Raw genomic sequence first — 20,976 nt, 5'->3', positions numbered from 1 at the left:
TTTACGTTGTCATATATATATATACAACGTATCTACAGGCCGAGATAACGAAAGTAAAATGGTGACGAATACCAAGAACTGCTACGGACTTTTCAAAAACGTACGGTAGATATATACCAGGTAGTATGTGTGTGTGTAGTACAATACACGGAAGTCTGAGTAGGTGTGTAAGTCAGGATTATATAGTGGAATGATTTTATATATGAAAAATTTTCATTAATCGGGTACTCCAAGTTTAATTCCTATCCTGAATCCAGATTGACACATGTGGAAACAGGTGATTTTCCGTCATTTCATTGGACAGAAACAATTCTTGTTCAATTACATTTAGTTTCTAGGTTTTTCTACTCATCAGATATTAAGTCCTGTGTCGTATGACTTCCATAATAATTCAAATTGTCTAACAATAAGACAGACACCGGCTGTACATGTGTTACACATACTCGTAGTTACAGGTAAGCGTTAGTGCTGTTTACTAATATGTAAATAAAAACGGGGATCCTCGGTTAAACTGAAATACGTAGTCTATTATCGATAAGAAGACTCATTGTGCATTGCAATGTATATTGTACTTTATGAATACGTTATAATAAGTGACGTCAATAATTAAGGTGAAGGTCGTTCTAATGTGGACAAGGAACCGACGCCATAATGGCAAGGTTATAGTAAAACACCTCGAATCACCGATGATCATTAGAGGACGAATTTTTGATCAGGTGGAAATGTAAAATGTAAATCTTCCAACGCTTTTTAATATATGGTAAGTTACTTTTCAGATAACAAGCCATCAAATAGATGTCTTATCAACAGGAATTTAATGTGATAATGTCCTTTGACTAAGGTCGCTGTTTGTGGTAACCGCTCGCCTGAGACAGGCCTATAAAATTAACTGATATATGTTCTCTAAGTTCACATATCATTTTGTTTAATGGTTTATAAACATCGTGAATGAGATCGATAAAGCAGTGTTAACAGTTACGTCTAGTTACATTCAGCCTAATATCGAAAGTAAAAATAATTTAAACTGGCTATTCCACGAAAGGGTCTTTAGAATTTACATGTACAATGAAAGTATTCAATGTTGTGACTTTGGACACATAGATAAACCAGTACAATTACTTTGCTACAAAATGTTGAAATACAATAACAATGATATTAATAGTTAACTTACATTATATATAATAATGATAATAAAAATACTGTAAGAGGTATTTTCATAATTCCAATTGTTCTGAAATCAGAACGATTTTTTAAGTGTTCCAGCAAAATTAATGTAGTGTAACTTACTTACTTTTGGAGAAAATGGACTTTTTGTGTCCATTTTTCCCTGATGCAAATATTCACCGTTGCCATACTTGGAAGGTCTTTATCACAACGGTGTTTATTCCCGTTGAAAACAAGCGTTCTGACGCCCTTCGCGGGTTAAGTTCATTTTACGAATTAAAAGTTAAGAAAAGAAGCGGAACAATATCAAGAAACAATGCATTTTCAGCTCTAATATCGACATTAGTCAGGAACAGAACTCGATACCGGATAATAAGAATTTCCTGTAATAGTTGCCATGGGAAAATATTACGGTGTCAGTAAATAAATGTTTAATTTCTTTCGTTTGATTCAATTTCTAAATTTGATGACTTTATCCCGAACATTCCTATGACGTCACTTTTAGTAGGAGTGAATGAAACGGCAGTCAGTCCCGCCAAACAGTGACGTCACAATCACCGGAATGACGTCCCTTACATATTTCCCACGGTAGTAAAAAGGAGTACACACTCATTCGGTTTAATGAATGCATCTTTTCTTGATCATCAAAGAAGCGTTTCGCTTTGAGCGAAATCGTGTAAATAACGTTTTCGTTTTGAATACTATCTTCTGTGTGTATAATGAAAAAGTTGCAGGATAAACAGAATACACGGTCACTATCTTACAATACAATTTTTATATTGGTGTCGACAGGGAAAACCGAGATGACTCGGCAAAACCTCATCTCATCTCATCGCACAAACGATAGCAGCATCGATAATAATTATAGCAAAATAAAAACGTCCAAGGTTGGAAATATTGCAGGTACATTCATTATTTACATAAACAAGAAATTAGATTAATCATTTATTTCATCTAGACTAAATAATTTGCAAATCCCATACACCGCCTGCAAGGCGACGTCCTTGGCCTATCGCTACCCACGATGCTCTCGATCGTGGTCTTATATTATGTAACTTTTCATGGGATATTAAATCTAGATATGTCTGTTTTCGACAGTTAAATTTCTATGAACATGTGTAAAACAAGCAGTCTCAACTGCTATTCCGAGACCGTAAAATGCAATCTTGGTCATCTCAGCCAAAACACAGAGGCATGCAAATTATGACAGAAACGTTTCCTAGTAATTTGATACGTATGTCATTTAAAAGTATTGGAAACCTTTTGATATGCACGTGTACATGTATATCATGACGTTTCAAGTGGCTGCCCGTATTATTTTTTGTGAAAAAGAATTATACCTATATGTTATAAAACTCGGTTAGCTTTTTTATTGTCATTATTGTTATAGACATGCACTGTATGTGATATTTAAACGAAAACACATATTTTACCTAAGAAGCCAATGATATATATATAATGTAAGTATCGGTTAGCTTGTAATAGAATAATAATAATAAATGATTTTCTAAGGTTTTTTTTTTCAAACGTGCGTAACATTACATATAATACCATTCTCTCGAAGATGATTCATTACAGAAAATAGTGATATTTGAACCAGTTTTCCTTACCTCTGAACATATTCTGAAATGCATTCAAGCGTCCAGAATGGGATTTCGGATCGTTCAAACCACAGATCACTTGATTAGTCAGTCCAAGTAAAGCATTCCAAATGTTAAATATTTAGTGAACTTCAACAACCGCTAATGTTTTAACAAAAGCTACTATAGCTCCAAATATAACACAACTTCTAAACATTACTATTCCAGTTCATACAATTAACAATGCATGCGTGACGTGGGATGCCCGTCTCTCTCCCCCACCTTTCTATATATATAGCCATGTTTCATGGACCGTTTTACGAAGCTGCCAAATTCTAGCGTTATCATGTGTTTCCATGGTTATGTGATATTGAGTGACTTAAAAAGAGATTTTAAATATTTAGGTCCACAGGCCTAGGTGTATGCTAGAACAACAAGACCCTGGCACGAATTTCTAACCAACAGTATTTATATATATATAGGATCTTACATGAAAGTTCATTTCATATGAGATTTTAAGTAACGAGTCTAAGAAGTTTTCATTTTTGAGACTTGGCGAGCAAAAATTACATTCATAACGAAATGGAATTCATACTCAGTATCATCATTACAAAATGAACATGCTCTCCGAGTTCTTGGTATATTCCTGTATCTTCCCCTCTCTATATTCAAATTATGAGCAGATAACCGAAATTTAGATATGTAGACTAAATATACAAAGAAAATTATATAATGCTCGCACATTACAATATTTGATACACACAATATTTTACGGCAATGTGTGAATTGACTGTTTCAAATACTCATTCTGTGAACACATACCAGCATCATTTGCTCATATTAGCCAGAAGGAAAACGTAAACATACACAAGTTACCTGGCTCACCACGTGGAGGTCGTATCGAACGTCAGTCACGTGATACGATTCGGAATCCGACAAAACCCCAAGTCACTGAACATGGCGGTGATTGAAGGCGCTACAATTTAAAGGGACAATTCACTCAGGTTAATTCTTTTACATAAGCAAGAAGCAAAATATGGCATAAATGTATTGTTCTACATTTCTTATGAAACATATAACATAAAATAGTGACAAATTCCACGTCATTGTTTAGTATTTTAATTAATATCGTTGAAATATCAAATCGTTGATCAATAGGATTAAGCAGGTACAATATGGACACTGTACTCATACCCGAGCCAAAGCCATGCACGTTAAACAAATAAACTACATAACCACTGAGAAGGTGATAAAATGACTTTTAGACAAGACAATTCACCTAATAAGGTAAACACACTACTCTCAGAGCGATTTGAGCAGTTCTAGACAAAAGTTGCATTACTCTATGAGCAAGGCACAGGGTTCGGCATACAAGAAGTTCGACCGAAATGTGTAATGGCGGACAGCGAGCGAGTTTGAACATCTACACACATGTCACAACCATAGGCTTTTCAGGCATATCTCAGTAAAACCGATTGATCAAATTTCCATTAGAACTGGATTTGTCCCGATATATGTAGAAATTTTAATGTTCTCTTAGACTGAATTGTCCCTTTAAAACAAAGAATGTATGATCCCCAGATTTCGGCTCTCTTATAGGCCGACATATGCTTTTGGGGATCTAAATCATCAAGTTACATGTCAATGTTCAACTATCAAATGTTTAAGTGACATATCGTTACAGTGAAATTTGCATGCAATATAACTTTAAATAAGGTTAGCAAAAGTAAGTTGTTTTAAGATTGCTGTATAAACTACATTTACCTGAGTCATTTATCAAACGTATACAGTTCTGTCTAAAAGGTCTTCTAACTTGCGCTTAAATAGATCAGAATCAGACCTCAACGGCTTAAGTCCAGTTCCAATTGTAAAATCCAATTATGATTGTTTTCATTCCTTTAAAATACTAATGTAGGTAAGTCTCATACAGTAATTAAATATTGTAATTTCCCTGATAATAGTCAAAGATAAAGACACTCTCCCAACTCTCAATATACACCATAGCATTAGTAGTGTTTTACTCCACACCAAGTATTATTTTAAGACGCTGACGTGTATCTTTTCAATGTCAGGAGTTTATATACACCAATGACAAGACAGAAAAAGGGTATGTGTTAAACATAGGTCAGAGATCCAACAAAGCCATTTGACTCTGTTCTAAGGTATGGTTTTGAGTCTTAAAAATCCGTTTTAGTTTTAACATCAACCCCAGATAATTGAATTCATTTGTAACCTCAATTTGCTCATTATTGTTATACCATTTCTCGTTATTTTTAATATTTTCATCATTTCTTAAATGGTTCGAATCTCTAATAGAGTGCAATTATCAATAATAAAATTCATTTTGAAGTCATTGACAAGCAATGTAAATAGAATCAGAGACAATATTTCACCTTGAATCAATCCACATCTGACCTTGTAGAAATCTGAAATAACATTGCATTTTACACTTTACATTTATTATACCGAAAAAAAAACTTTTTCACGCGCTAGAATACATGTCTAACGTAATGGCTAAAATTTAAGTTGTTTGCTCAAACAATGTTAGGCTAACATTATAGTTTTTGTTAAATTGTAAATTAGACCTACCGTATCTTACAGCCCAAATAAACTCCATTTAGTATGTAATATCATATAAACATTACATCGAGTGTAATTGTGTTATCTGTATCTTTTATCATCAGAATATTACTAATTTCGTCGGTCAAAGGCAGACGAAGAGTTCCGTTACACGAACAACAACTCTTGCTTAACGTATGAGGGACTGCGCATGGGGGAAACATTATTTTTGAACATGACCAAGCTGAAAATTTACCCTGTTGTTTACGCCACTCCCCAATAAGTCCGACCAGACTTTGATATCATGTCACATCCTATTTTCCTAACATCCGGGTATCTCTCTCAAAACAAAATGCTTATCGGAAAAATTAACATTCATCTTTTTAAAAATAAAACAATTCCGTTGTTCACAATTTCTTGAGATCATAGATTCAACGCTTCATACAAAACGTTCAGATAGTTTAATTTTTCAAATATCTTTCAATTGATAAAATGTTTTTCATAAATCGGCTAATTAAATGATTTTTTTTAATGAAAAAACGATATTACAACTCATTAAATACTGTAGGAAGGCCACGTTTTCAGAATCACACAAACATTGGTAGTTTCTTTTAATCATTGCATAGCGATTCCTTAAAACAGTAGAAGTCTAATTTTTGACGCAGTTTTCATTTATTACAGCTATTTTTGACAAAAAACGAACATGTTTTGAGACGAACCTTATAAGCAAGGCTATTGGTTCTGACCAAGGTATATCATGATATTCTGTGATGGTTACACCTGATTCACATCTTAATTACTCATGTTTGTATGAATTACAATGAACCATCTTAGTTATACATGTTCCATTAATGTTATTATTTCACCCTGCTTTCAGAAGCTGATCTTCATTAGGAATGGCAGAGTCCCGAGCTTTCTCGTCTGGAGATGATTCTTCGCTTGGTCGTCTACTACAATGTCCGATATGTTTAGGACAGTTCCGACAACCCAAGTCTCTTCCCTGTTTACATTCCTTCTGTGAGGAATGTCTCGGTACCTACATCACACAGCACCTATCCGGAGATACGGCGGCTGGGAAGACATTCCCTTGTCCGGTATGTAGGAGGGAAACAGCGTCTCATAATCCGGATGTGGGAAAAGAGATGTGGGCCCAGCAGTTCCCAACCAACAACCACGTGAAGAAATTAATCGATCTCCAGTCCACCACAGGGACTCGGAATCCTTTATGCGGGCCATGTCAGACTACCAAGAATGTTCAGAAGAAAGCAGATGTATGGTGTAGCGCTACCAACACGTTCTTTTGTGATGACTGTAAATCAAGCTTCCATGACGTCATCCACAAAGAATGTCACATCATAGCTGTTAGTGAAGACAGCGTGACCTTGGCCCAGAAACAACCTTCACACATGGTGTGTGACATACACAAGGAGAGGATGGACTGTTTCTGTGAGGATCACAAGTTTATAGGGTGTAACAAGTGTATTATCACAGAACATCGACAATGTGACTCGGTAACAACTACAAAGGAGTATTTCAATAAACAGAAAAACAACTCCAACATACAAAGTATGGACAAGTCACTTGTGGAGGCAGCCAATAGTATGGATCTGATGGTTAAATCTTTCATTGACAAAGAACAAGACATGCAGAGATGTAAACAAGTCGAATTGGACAGTCTTATCAAATTACGAGACAGACTAAACGCGTATCTCGATAAAAGACAAATGGAATTAACACAAGAACTGAATTCATCCTACAAAACAGAATCAGAAAAGGTTGACTTGTCGAAACAGAGATGTAATCGGCTGAGGACGGCAATGTTGGGTACAAAGGAAGCCTTACAAATGGCGGTCAAGCGCGAGGATGATGTAGATACCATCAGACTACTCCACAGAGGTCAGACAGAGACGGGCGCCTGTAGAGAACTACTGGAAGATTACTCAAGATCTCTCACGTCTGTACATATCAAACACGATATCGACAGTGACCTCCATACTCTCAATGAAAAATCACATTTATCCTTGGGTAAAATTGTCATAGAAAGGAAACCACAAACCTTACCTAGCGGTATAACTTTCGTGAAGACATTACTGAACAGCCATGCAAAGAGTCTTAACACGATCAAATTGCCCATGCAAAGACTTGTTTTGATAAGCGATTTGCAGAAACAGTTATGGAAGCCTAAAGTGAGGGACAGTTTGGCAAGCGTACGGAGAGTACGGAGAAGAGAGAGGAAAGAAATGAGAATACGACGGTATGAAACAACACACGACAAAACAGACACGAAGATTGTGGCTGATAAACGTAATCCTGGTGTTCAAGTTGTTTTACTGTCCACTGGGCTGATAGTAGTCTTTTCTGACCAGTCATACATCTGGCTAATATCTGAAGATGGACAGGAGTTGGATAAGTTCCAGACACAATGGAATCCACAAGCCTTATGTGTTTTGGATGCGGACACTATAGCTGTCACGTCAGGTTACCAAAGCTTACAAATCGTCGGGGTGCAGGCCAACAAACTCAGACAGTTGCACTTGATACAGACTTCAATACGTTGCTATGGTATTACCAATGTAAACCAACAGTTCATGGTTTCCACTCCAGAGGATATATATATGATGGGCAGAGACGGTCAGGCTCTCAAAGTACACTCGTTAGGGAAACCTTGCCACAGATTAGTGTATGATCCACTGTATGAACAGGCGTTCGCCATTTTGTCAAATAAACAGAATGATGAGTATGATGATGACAGCGATGATGATATGGAAATGGTTGCATACGGCTCGTCCAATGTCTCTGCGATTTCTACAGAAGTGGTCAGTTTGATGGAACAACCCGTTAACATTCAGTGTAATCCGATTTCCCCAAAAAGATCACCAGCCAGAGGAACGACACTGGTACAAAAGGCCATTCTGAACGAAGGAGTTGTCAAAAATGCGACGGGAGTGACTGTCGATCGCGAGGGGAACGTATATATATGTGATCAAGTGTCCAACAACGTGGTCCAGTTATCGGCAGATGGGTCAAAGGTCAGAAAACTTCTGACGTCAGAGGATGGTATAAACAGCCCAACTGCCATATCAATGTATGGGGACAAACTCGTGGTGACTAGCTTGTCACCACAGCAAGAAAAAGTAATTCACGTGTTTCGGCTCAATTAAAAGCATGAACTTCAGACCTACTTGAAAGGTGTGAAAGTATTGCTGTAAAGTGATAGATGGCGGTCAGTGTAATGATACCAAAGAATACACTACATCTGCTGTATTTCGTAGTAACGATTGTGACGTCATTATTTTGTGGGCAAACGTCACGTGGTTGTCTCCGAAAAGTAAAACACTACGCTCATAAACACATACCGGCATAATCAACATCTACCGTAAGGACAAATGACTTTGTAATGTGCAAATACAGAATTGATATCATAAACCAAACATATCTATGACAGAATTTCTTTAAACACTTTCCTTAATCATTGAAAATTAAGGTAGTTATAGCGATTGGTGTATGTATTATTTCGATTTATATTCATTTATAGGTATCTACCTCAACCAAAACGACTCTAAGTTGTAAAAATGTAACTTTTAACGAGCACGAACATTTTGTTGAGTTTCAAGAGTTATTCACATTCTGCTAATCCAATAGGTGTCATCACGTTCATAACAATTTCAAATAAATAAACGAAATGTTAATTTCCATACCGCGGGTCGTCTTATTTTCATGATACCCCCCTTATTACCACACTATTATTACTGCACGTGACAATTGATTTACATCAGGTTGTTTGCATTTGTCTAGTGTTGAAACGTCATCTTATATAATTAGGCCATAGATGTTATGACGTTGTAATTGGTAATAATAAATTTTATTTTCTCTTTCGAAAACGTAGTGGGCCTTTGATATTATCATATATTGTCTGCTAGATTCTGTTAAAACCTTTGATATCTTTTGATTAATCACATATTGTCTGCTAGATTCTGTTAAAACTCTTTTGATATTAATCACATATTGTCTGCTAGATTCTGTTAAAAGCCCCCTTTTGATATCATCACATATTGTCTGCTAGATTCTGTTGAAACTCTTTTGATATCATCACATATTGTCTGCTAGATTCTGTTGAAACTCTTTTGATATGTATAGGAGAAACACCGAAAAATGTAGATTAGTCAAGATAATAGAAAATGCGAGGCCCGAAGGGCCGAGCATTGTTCATTATCTTGACTTAGCTACAGTTTGAGGTGTTTCTCTTACTTAAAACATGGCACTCTGATGTACAATGCTAACTATAGCTATTGTGTCACTAATCTACAGCTACAGGTAAGGCCTTCAACCATCTTTGAGACTGAACATGTCAGCACAGTAATTGTTGTAATATATGTCTACTCTGGTCGTGCATGCATTGCATGAATTTTTCATGAAATTCCATACCAATGTTATTACCAGAGAATTTTTTGTGAGTTTGAGTTCTCTTCATTCTGAGTGGAGCAGTACAGATCAGATCTTTACGAAGTCAAACTATCTAAAATGATTATCAAATTTCCAATAACATAGTTTATTTTGTGATATGTTAATTTAACTGTTCTTTATGTCAGAGGCAGATCATTCACTTTGATATAACTTGTCGGAAATTCACAAGATATGGAGGATTGCCATGGAAACGTATTAATTTTGAATATACCAGTAGGCTTAGTGTGATTCTTGGATAAGGAATTATACCGAAATTATTCAATTTGGGAAACGTGGATTTATGTGTTACGTGTATGCATATTCAAGAAATAAAGCAATTAACAGTGATATTATTGGGAAATATACCGAAAGCATTCATTCAATTTTCAAAGAAAGAAAGTACACATATCTATCTAAAATTAAAACATCATTGTAGGAATGCCTGTGCTGTCGAAATACTAAAGAGTCTTGCTTTTCAACACAAGGAGTAATTTTATTCGTTGTGGTTGATGTGATTGGATTTATGCCGATGTCCACGAATCAATATAGAAAACAGAAAATATGTAATAATATGTATTATTGAAGTTTTCTACTACATTTATGTTATATTTGATTACATTTATTTGTTATTTATCTGTCCAATTTTACAATGCTGCATGTAGTGTCACTCTCTACCTTTTATTGTACATTAGTATACCTGGAACTGTAGATTAGTTGAATCTACAGCTACAGGTAAACTAATGTACAGCGAAAGGTGTACTAATCTACAGAGAGAACAAGTACTTGAACAATAGTCTAAATAAAGCACTGGGGACAAAAAAAGATGACAGCATAGCCATGTTTTAATATTATATATGGATTCTAGATTGTGTTGAAACCCTTTTGATATTCCTAATAGTGGATGTATACATCATACCAAATATAAAATTTGTTTTTATTGGTGTCGATGCTTCAAATAATAAAGTATATGCTGAGCGAATCACCAGTCTTCTTTACGTTGTCATATATATATATATATATATATATATATGATAAATTTAAAGAAAAATCCTTACGGACGAAATCTATAAGAAATAAAAACAATAACGACTGACTAGAAAGCGCTCACTAGTCAGTCGTTATTGTTTTTATTTCTTATAGGAAAGCGCTCACTAGTCAGTCGTTATTGTTTTTATTTCTTATATATATATATATATAATGTACCTACAGGCCGAGATAACGAAAGTAAACTGGTGACGAATAACAAGAACTGCTACGGACTTTTCAAAAACGTACGGTAGATATATATACCAGGTAGTATGTGTGTGTGTGGTACAATACACGGAAGTCTGAGTAGGTGTGTAAGTCAGGATTATATAGTGGAATGATTTTATATCTGAAAAAAAATCATTAATCGGGTACTCCAAGTTTAATGTCTATCCTGAATCCAGATTGACACATGTGGAACAGGTGATTTTCCGTCATTTCATTGGACAGAAACAATTCTTGTTCAATTACATTTAGTTTCTAGGTTTTTCTACTCATCAGATATTAAGTCCTGTGTCGTATGACTTCCATAATAATTCAAATTGTCTAACAATAAGACAGACACCGGCTGTACATGTGTTACACATACTCGTAGTTACAGGTAAGCGTTAGTGCTGTTTACTAATATGTAAATAAAAACGGGGATCCTCGGTTAAACTGAAATACGTAGTCTATTATCGATAAGAAGACTCATTGTGCATTGCAATTTATATTGTACTTTATGAATACGTTATAATAAGTGACGTCAATAATTAAGGTGAAGGTCGTTCTAATGTGGACAAGGAACCGACGCCATAATGGCAAGGTTATAGTAAAACACCTCGAATCACCGATGATCATTAGAGGACGAATTTTTGATCAGGTGGAAATGTAAAACCAAATCTTCCAACGCTTTTTAATATATGGTAAGTTACTTTTCAGATAACAAGCCATCAAATAGATGTCTTATCAACAGGAATTTAATGTGATAATGTCCTTTGACTAAGGTCGCTGTTTGTGGTAACCGCTCGCCTGAGACAGGCCTATAAAATTAACTGATATATGTTCTCTAAGTTCACATATCATTTTGTTTAATGGTTTATAAACATCGTGAATGAGATCGATAAAGCAGTGTTAACAGTTACGTCTAGTTACATTCAGCCTAATATCGAAAGTAAAAATAATTTAAACTGGCTATTCCACGAAAGGGTCTTTAGAATTTACATGTACAATGAAAGTATTCAATGTTGTGACTTTGGACACATAGATAAACCAGTACAATTACTTTGCTACAAAATGTTGAAATACAATAACAATGATATTAATAGTAATAGAATAATAATAATAAATGATTTTCTAAGTTTTTTTTCAAATGTGCGTAACATTACATATAATACCATTCTCTCGAAGGTGATTCATTACAGAAAATAGTGATATTTGAACCAGTTTTCCTTACCTCTGAACATATTCTGAAATGCATTCAAGCGTCCAGAATGGGATTTCGGATCGTTCAAACCACAGATCACTTGATTAGTCAGTCCAAGTAAAGCATTCCAAATGTTAAATATTTAGTGAACTTCAACAACCGCTAATGTTTTAACAAAAGCTACCATAGCTCCAAATATAACACAACTTCTAAACATTACTATTCCAGTTCATACAATTAACAATGCATGCGTGACGTGGGATGCCCGTCTCTCTCCCCCACCTTTCTATATATATAGCCATGTTTCATGGACCGTTTTACGAAGCTGCCAAATTCTAGCGTTATCATGTGTTTCCATGGTTATGTGATATTGAGTGACTTAAAAAGAGATTTTAAATATTTAGGTCCACAGGCCTAGGTGTATGCTAGAACAACAAGACCCTGGCACGAATTTCTAACCAACAGTATTTATATATATATAGGATCTTACATGAAAGTTCATTTCATATGAGATTTTAAGTAACGAGTCTAAGAAGTTTTCATTTTTGAGACTTGGCGAGCAAAAATTAAAACTTCGAGATCCTCGGGATCAATAAATGCTGCATACCCTCGGCAAGCCTCGGGTTTTACGACATTTTGTGACCCTTCGGATTATTCTACCCAAGGGTCACAAAATGTTGTATATCCTTATCCTGCATATCCACATATGAATGAGAATCATTCTCTCATACCTCGACGTTTTATCGAAATTTTATAATTATGATATCCCACCATTTTGAATTAAATTCGAAAAAAAAACCTTTACTGCAAGACAATTCTCCATATATGAAAATTGGGTGATATTTAGTCTTATTCTGACAGCAATTTCTTCATTCTGAAGCTAAATATCTATATTCATACCCAAATTATATAATTCTTTATTATTTTGTGTAGTTGATAATTAAAATAACTGAAACATGTTTGGATTTCTGACATAGTAAAATTTTATAAATTTTGATCTTAAATCTTTATACACATTACATTCATAACGAAATGGAATTCATACTCAGTATCATCATTACAAAATGAACATGCTCTCCGAGTTCTTGGTATATTCCTGTATCTTCCCCTCTCTATATTCAAATTCTGAGCAGATAACCGAAATTTAGATATGTAGACTGAATATACAAAGAAAATTATATAATGCTCGCATATTACAATATTTGATACACACAATATTTTACGGCAATGTGTGAATTGACTGTTTCAAATACTCATTCTGTGAACACATACCAGCACCAGGTAACTTGTGTATGTTTACGTTTTCCTTCTGGCTAATATGAGCAAATGGCTCACCACGTGGAGGTCGTATCGAACGTCAGTCACGTGATACGATTCGGAATCCGACAAAATCCCAAGTCACTGAACATGGCGGTGATTGAAGGCGCTTTATTTAAAGGGACAATTCACTCAGGTTAATTCTTTTACATAAGCAAGAAGCAAAATATGGCATAAATGTATTGTTCTACATTTCTTATGAAACATATAACATAAAATATTGACAAATTCCACGTCATTGTTTAGTATTTTAATTAATATCGTTGAAATATCAAATCGTTGATCAATAGGATTAAGCAGGTACAATATGGACACTGTACTCATACCCGAGCCAAAGCCATGCACGTTAAACAAATAAACTACATAACCACTGAGAAGGTGATAAAATGACTTTTAGGCAAGACAATTCACCTAATAAGGTAAACACACTACTCTCAGAGCGATTTGAGCAGTTCTAGACAAAAGTTGCATTACTCTATGAGCAAGGGACAGGGTTCGGCATACAAGAAGTTCGACCGAAATGTGTAATGGCGGACAGCGAGCGAGTTTGAACATCTACACACAACCATAGGCTTTTCAGGCATATCTCAGTAAAACCGATTGATCAAATTTCCATTAGAACTGGATTTGTCCCGATATAAGTACAAATTTTAATGTTCTCTTAGACTGAATTGTCCCTTTAAAACAAAGAATGTATGATCCCTAGATTTCGGCTCTCTTATAGGCCGACATATGCTTTTGGGGATCTAAATCATCAAGTTACATGTCAATGTTCAACTATCAAATGTCTGAGTGACATATCGTTACAGTGAAATTTGCATGCAATATAACTTTAAATAAGGTTAGCAAAAGTAAGTTGTTTTAAGATTGCTGTATAAACTACCTTTACCTGAGTCATTTATCAAACGTATACAGTTCTGTCTAAAAAGGTCTTCTAACTTGCGCTTAAATAGATCAGAATCAGATTATAGCCCAGACCACAACGGCTTAAGTCCAGTTCCAATTGTAAAATCGAACTATGATTGTTTTCATTCCTTTAAAGTACTAATGTAGGTAAGTCTCATACAGTAATTAAATATTGTAATTTCCCTGATAATAGTCAAAGATAAAGACACTCTCCCAACTCTCAATATACACCATAGCATTAGTAGTGTTTTACTCCACACCAAGTATTATTTTAAGACGCTGACGTGTATCTTTTCAATGTCAGGAGTTTATGTACACCAATGACAAGACAGAAAAAGGGTATGTGTTAAACCTAGGTCAGAGATCCAACAAAGCCATTTGACTCTGTTCTAAGATATGGTTTTGAGTCTTAAAAATCCGTTTTAGTTTTAACATCAACCCCAGATAATTGAATTCATTTGTAACCTCAATTTGCTCATTATTGTTATACCATTTCTCATTATTTTTAATAATTTCATCATTTCTTAAATGGTTCGAATCTCTAATAGAGTGCAATTATCAATAATAAAATTCATTTTGAAGTCATTGACAAGCAATGTAAATAGAATCAGAGACAATATTTCACCTTGAATCAATCCACATCTGAACTTGTAGAAATCTGAAATAACATTGCATTTTACACTTTACATTTATTATACCGAAAAAAAACACTTTTTCACGCGCTAGAATACATGTCTAACGTAATGGCTAAAATTTAAGTTGTTTGCTCAAACAATGTTCGGCTAACATTATAGTTTTTGTTAAATTGTAAATTAGACCTACCGTATCTTACAGCCCAAATCAACTCCATTTAGTATGTTATATCATATAAACATTACATCGAGTGTAATTGTGTTATCTGTATCTTTTATCATCAGAATATTACTAATTTCGTCGGTCAAAGGCAGACGAAGAGTTCCGTTACACGAACAACAACTCTTGCTTAACGTATGAGGGACTGCGCATGGGGGAAACATTATTTTTGAACATGACCAAGCTGAAAATTTACCCTGTTGTTTACGCCACTCCACAATAAGTCCGACCAGACTTTGATATCATGTCACATCCTATTTTCCTAACATCCGGGTATCTCTCTCAAAACAAAATGCTTATGGGAAAAATTAACATTCATCTTTTTAAAAATAAAACAATTCTGTTGTTCACAATTTCTTGAGATCATAGATTCAACGCTTCATACAAAACGTTCAGATAGTTTAATTTTTCAAATATCTTTCAATTGATAAAATGTTTTTCATAAATCGGCTAATTAAATGATTTTTTTTTAATGAAAAAACGATATTACAACTCATTAAATACTGTAGGAAGGCCACGTTTTCAGAATCACACAAACATTGGTAGTTTCTTTTAATCATTGCATAGCGATTCCTTAAAACAGTAGAAGTCTAATTTTTGACGCAGTTTTCATTTATTACAGCTATTTTTGACAAAAAACGAACATGTTTTGAGACGAACCTTATAAGCAAGGCTATTGGTTCTGACCAAGGTATATCATGATATTCTGTGATGGTTACACCTGATTCACATCTTAATTACTCAGGTTTGTATGAATTACAATGATAATATTCCATCTTAGTTATACATGTTCCATTAATGTTATTATTTCACCCTGCTTTCAGAAGCTGATCTTCATTAGGAATGGCAGAGTCCCGAGCTTTCTCGTCTGGAGATGATTCTTCGCTCGGTCGTCTACTACAATGTCCGATATGTTTAGAACAGTTCCGACAACCCAAGTCTCTTCCCTGTTTACATTCCTTCTGTGAGGAATGTCTCGGTACCTACATCACACAGCACCTGTCCGGAGATACGGCGGCTGGGAAGACATTCCCTTGTCCGGTATGTAGGAGGGAAACAGCGTCTCATAATCCGGATGTGGGAAAAGAGATGTGGGCCCAGCAGTTCCCAACCAACAACCACGTGAAGAAATTAATCGATCTCCAGTCCACCACAGGGACTCGGAATCCTTTATGCGGGCCATGTCAGACTACCAAGAATGTTCAGAAGAAAGCAGATGTATGGTGTAGCGCTACCAACACGTTCTTTTGTGATTACTGTAAATCAAGCTTCCATGACGTCGTCCACAAAGAATGTCACATCGTAGCTGTTAGTGAAGACAGCGTGACCTTGGCCCAGAAACAACCTTCACACATGGTGTGTGACATACACAAGGAGAGGATGGACTGTTTCTGTGAGGATCACAAGTTTATAGGGTGTAACAAGTGTATTATCACAGAACATCGACAATGTGACTCGGTAACTACTACAAAGGAGTATTTCGATAAACAGAAAAGCAATTCCAACCTACAAAGTATGGACAAGTCACTTGTGGAGGCGGCCAATAGTATGGACCTGATGGTTAAATCTTTCATTGACAAAGGACAAGACATGCAGAGATGTAAACAAGTCGAATTGGACAGTCTTATCATATTACGAGACAGACTAAACGCGTATCTCGATAAAAGACAAATAGAAATTAACACAAGAACTGAATTCATCCTACAGAATCAGAAAAGGTTGACTTGTCGAAACAGAGATGTAATCGGCTGAGGACGGCAATGTTGGGTACAAAAGAAGCCTTACAAATGGCGGTCAAGCGCGCGGATGACGTAGATACCATCAGACTACTCCAAAGGGGTCAGACAGAGACGGGCACTTGTAGAGAACTACTGGAAGATTACTCAAGATCTCTCACGTCTGTACATATCAAACACGATATCGACAGTGACCTTCATATCCTAAACGAAAACTCACATTTATCCTTGGGTAAAATTGTTAAAGAAAGGAAACCACAAACCTTACCTAAAAGTATAGGAGTCGTGAAGACATTATCGAGCTGCCGTGCAACGAAACTAAGATCAATTAATATCGGTAACATTCACAGATCGGGAAACGTATCCAAGAAACAGCTGGCACGTAGCAGGCGTAACTCTTTGGACTTATCAAATAACAGCCATGGTGTTCAAAGAGTTGTACTATTATCCAATGTGCTGGTAGTGGGCTTCACTGATCAGTCATATCTTCAGCTTTTAACTGTCGACGGACAGTGTTTGAATCAGCTCCAAACCCAGGGCGTTCCACAAGATATGTGTGCTGTCGATGCGACCACCGTAGCTCTATCGTTATGTAACACTATACAGCTCGTTAGAGTACAGAACTGTCGGTTGACGCCGTTGCACATTATACAGACAACATGTTGTTGTCATGGCATTGCTTACGTAAATGGTAATTTCATGGTCAGTACTCCACGAGGTATTTCCATGGTAAACAGAGACGGAAATGCCCGCGAAGTACACTCGTTAGAAAAGAACTGTTATAGTATAGCATACGATTCCTTATATCAGCAGGCGTTTGCCACTCTTTCTGACCATCAGAAGGTAAACACGTCATGTACTTGTACCTCAAAGTCCCAAGGTTTTCGAGGTATCAATTGGAGTAGTGATGAAGAACATTATGTTACCGATGATAGCGGCGGAGAAGCAAACTATTACGTCCGTACAAACAAGAATGCTTACCCGTGTGGACGCAATGTAAACACGAGACCGAAATCTTCGCAACAAAAACTAAAAAAACGGAGTGTTTCTTCGCGACAAAATACACCAGTACTGATAGGTATGACGGAGCAAGTTCTTAACACTTCGTGTGGAGCAGTGCACATGAAAATTTCACCTGCCAGAGGCCGAGGGACGAAACTGATACCAAAGACTATCCTGAATGAAGGAGTTGTCAAAAATGCGACGGGAGTGGCTGTCGATCGCGAAGGGAACGTATATATATGTGGCCAAGAGTCCAACAACGTGGTCCAGATTTCGACAGATGGGTCAAAGGTCAGAGAATTTCTGACGTCAGAGGATGGTATAAACAGTCCAACTGCCATAGCGGTGTGTGGGGACAAACTTGTGGTGACTAGCTTGTCACCACAGCAACAAGATGTAATTCACGTGTTTCAGCTCAATTAGGTATGAAGGTTACAGACCTACTTTATTCACTTGAGGAATTCGGCTCGAGAATGAATATAATCATGTAATATAATTTATCTGTTCAGTTATTTAGTGATTTATAATAATTTAATGAAAGTATTGCTAAAAACGTGATAAATGGCGGTCTGTGATTAAAAGGATAAACTATAATTATTTTATTCCGTAGTATCCGGATATGAATCCGTTGTGAAGTCATTATTTTGTGAGCGAAACTCATAATGTTTTCTCCGATAAGTAGGGCATTACACTCGCTGACATATGACGTCATAATCAATACCTACCGCAAAGACAAATGGCTTTTAAATGTACAAATACACAATTGAAATCACAAACCAAACATATAAGTATGACAGAATATCTTTTCACTTTTTCCTCAATCAAGAAAAATAGAGTAGTCATAACGAGTGGTGTATATTTTGTTTTGATTTATATTCAAATAAAGGTACATACCTCAACCAAAACGGCTCTGAGTTGTAAAATTGTAACTTTTAACGAGCATGATAATTTTGTATGAATTTCAAAGAGTTATTCACTTTCTTTTAATACTACAAGTATCATCATTTTCATTACATATTTAAATAGATAAATGAAATGTTAATTTCCATAACGCGTGTCGTGTTATGTTTCCTGGTATCCCCCTGATCATTTGAAATCAGCTTGTATTTACACTCTGTATTCCAGCGTACGTTTGTTTTGTTATCGTTGGCTCCATTTTGTAATCTGGGATATCTCCTTTGGGGAATCCCTTCCGGTCGGAGCTCTTGACGATTCTGATAGGCTGACATTTTTGGGTCAAGTTCTTTTTTACATATTCAACTGTATTCTTCTTACCTGAAGTATTTTGACACTTCGCACGTGCATTAAGAGGCATATGATTAAATTACACTATAAATCTAGGTGATTGGCTCTATATGACAGTCTAGCAGAAGCTTTCACGTAGCTGGCTGACTCGTCTCTTTCTACTCCGGCAGGTAAGTGCTATGTGCAATATACGATAATAGGTTCCGGATATTTTATCTAGCTCCGTGACTAATATTGTAACTCTCCAGTGAGTGAGGTAATAAAAGTTGTTGGACTGGAAGCCATCTTGCGTGATGAATACATGATACTATGTACTAAGTAGGGTACTGTAGGCATGTGTTAACTTTCGTAGTCATGGTATTTTTATGTGATAAGTTAAGGGTCGGGTCGGGTGGTTGTTATACACAGCGCACGTATAATGTGATCTGCTATGTCTACATATCTGCTATGTCTACATTAGGGATTTCGTCACCCCTTCCGTTGTAAATTCTGTGATTCTTTCATCCACTTCATAATAATAAATTGTTGAAAGTTACCTAATCTGTTATTGTTTCATTGTTCTGTAGCCAGCATTCGAATTCGAGGCAGAACCACAGTGTCAGCTAACCTAAAAATCAATATACGAGGTCTATACATTTGGGCTGAACACCCAAAAATTTACAATAATATCAAAATATCGAACAATATGACCGATACCCTTCCTAACTCGATTGGGATAAAAGCGAGACGGTTGCACAGACGACGTACACCGGATCAACCGGTTTTGATTCGCCGACAACATTACCGGCCCAATATGGCGGAATAAGGTTAGAGATTTGTTGACGAAGCTCTTTGTAAGTGTACCCTAAACAAGAGGCCCATGGGCCTTAACGGTCATCTGACTATTAGCACAATACAATTTAGTCGTTAAAAGATTTTAGCATATTTGACCCCTGTTGCCTTAAATGAAGGTCAAGGTCATTCATTTGAACAATCTTGGTAGCCCTTCATCTCAGCATGCTGCAGGTCCAATATGAGTATCACGGGCATTTCGGTTCTTGAGAAGTTGTTTAAAGATTAAAGCCTATTTGACCCTCGTGACCTTGAATGAAGATCAAGGTCATTCATTTGAACAAATTTGGTAGCCCTTCATCCCAGCATGTCACATGCCCAAAATCAGGTCTCTAGGCCTCCTAGTTATTCTCAAGAAGTTGCTTAAAGATTTTAACCTATTTGACCCCTGTGACCTTGAATGAAGGTCAAGGTCAATCATTTGAGCAAACTTGGTAGCCCTTCATCTCAGCATGCTGCAGGCCCAATATGAGTATCCCGGGCATTTCGGTTCTTGAGAAGTTGTTTAAAGATTTAAGCCTATTTGACCCCTGTGACCTTCAATGAAGATCAAGGTCGTTTATTTGTACAAACTTGATAGCCTTTCATCCCAGCATGTCACATCCCAATATCAGGTCTCTAGACCTCCTACTTATTCTCAAGAAGTCGTTTAAAACAGTTTAGCCAATTTGACCCCTGTGACCTTGAATGAAGGTCAATGTCATTCATTTGAACAAATTTGGCAGCCCTTCATCCCAGCATGCTACATGCCCAATATGAGTATCCTGGGCCTTTTGGTTCTTGAGAAGTTGTTTAAAGATTAAAGCCTATTTGACCCCCGTGACCTTGAATGAAGATCAAGGTCATTCATTTGAACAAATTTGGTAGCCCTTCATCCCAGCATGTCACATGCCCAAAATCAGGTCTCTAG

At 36.2% G+C, this 20,976-nt stretch overlaps 3 protein-coding genes across 7 annotated transcripts in view; all 3 read left to right on the top strand.

Annotated features, from left to right (window-relative positions):
• The window catches only part of LOC138307993 (transcription intermediary factor 1-beta-like), a 38,686-nt gene extending 21,682 nt beyond the window's left edge, over positions 1-17,004 (top strand). Inside the window, exons 1-3 of one of the 4 annotated variants that reach the window (XM_069248945.1) lie at positions 11,100-11,373; positions 11,530-11,677; positions 16,077-17,004. In XM_069248945.1, coding sequence (XP_069105046.1) covers positions 16,096-17,004 — 909 coding nt within the window. In that variant the 5' untranslated portion in view covers positions 11,100-11,373; positions 11,530-11,677; positions 16,077-16,095. Of the gene's footprint in view, positions 1-11,093; positions 11,374-11,438; positions 11,678-16,076 lie in introns of those variants that run through there. The other 3 variants (XM_069248947.1, XM_069248944.1, XM_069248946.1) reach the window with 3 other exon arrangements.
• Positions 135-8,998, top strand: LOC138307990 (E3 ubiquitin-protein ligase TRIM33-like). 2 transcript variants are annotated; one of them, XM_069248941.1, is made up of 2 exons: positions 135-455; positions 6,181-8,998. In XM_069248941.1, exon 2 carries the CDS (start codon positions 6,200-6,202, stop codon positions 8,462-8,464), a length of 2,265 nt encoding a protein of 754 aa, XP_069105042.1. In that variant the 5' UTR covers positions 135-455; positions 6,181-6,199; the 3' UTR covers positions 8,465-8,998. The 2 variants fall into 2 exon arrangements, with proteins under 2 accessions (XP_069105042.1, XP_069105041.1); XM_069248940.1 differs by lacking the exon at positions 135-455 and adding an exon at positions 531-760.
• An 8-nt stretch (positions 17,005-17,012) lies between the features above and the next one.
• LOC138307991 (uncharacterized) lies at positions 17,013-18,895 on the top strand. Its single transcript, XM_069248942.1, has one exon. It carries the CDS (start codon positions 17,013-17,015, stop codon positions 18,411-18,413), a length of 1,401 nt encoding a protein of 466 aa, XP_069105043.1. The 3' UTR covers positions 18,414-18,895.
• The last annotated feature ends 2,081 nt before the right edge of the window (positions 18,896-20,976 follow it).

This window comes from Argopecten irradians, chromosome 14 (assembly GCF_041381155.1).
Source record: "Argopecten irradians isolate NY chromosome 14, Ai_NY, whole genome shotgun sequence".
NCBI classification, from domain to species: domain Eukaryota; kingdom Metazoa; phylum Mollusca; class Bivalvia; order Pectinida; family Pectinidae; genus Argopecten; species Argopecten irradians.
The sequence above is the reverse complement of the archived record's forward strand: the minus strand, read 5'-3'. Positions and strand labels throughout refer to the sequence as shown.

What these genes read in the sequence shown, in the direction of transcription:
- LOC138307990 (XM_069248941.1), top strand. Translation starts at nt 6,200, where the DNA reads ATGGCAGAGTCCCGAGCTTTCTCGTCTGGAGATGATTCTTCGCTTGGT.
- LOC138307991 (XM_069248942.1), top strand. Translation starts at nt 17,013, where the DNA reads ATGTTGGGTACAAAAGAAGCCTTACAAATGGCGGTCAAGCGCGCGGAT.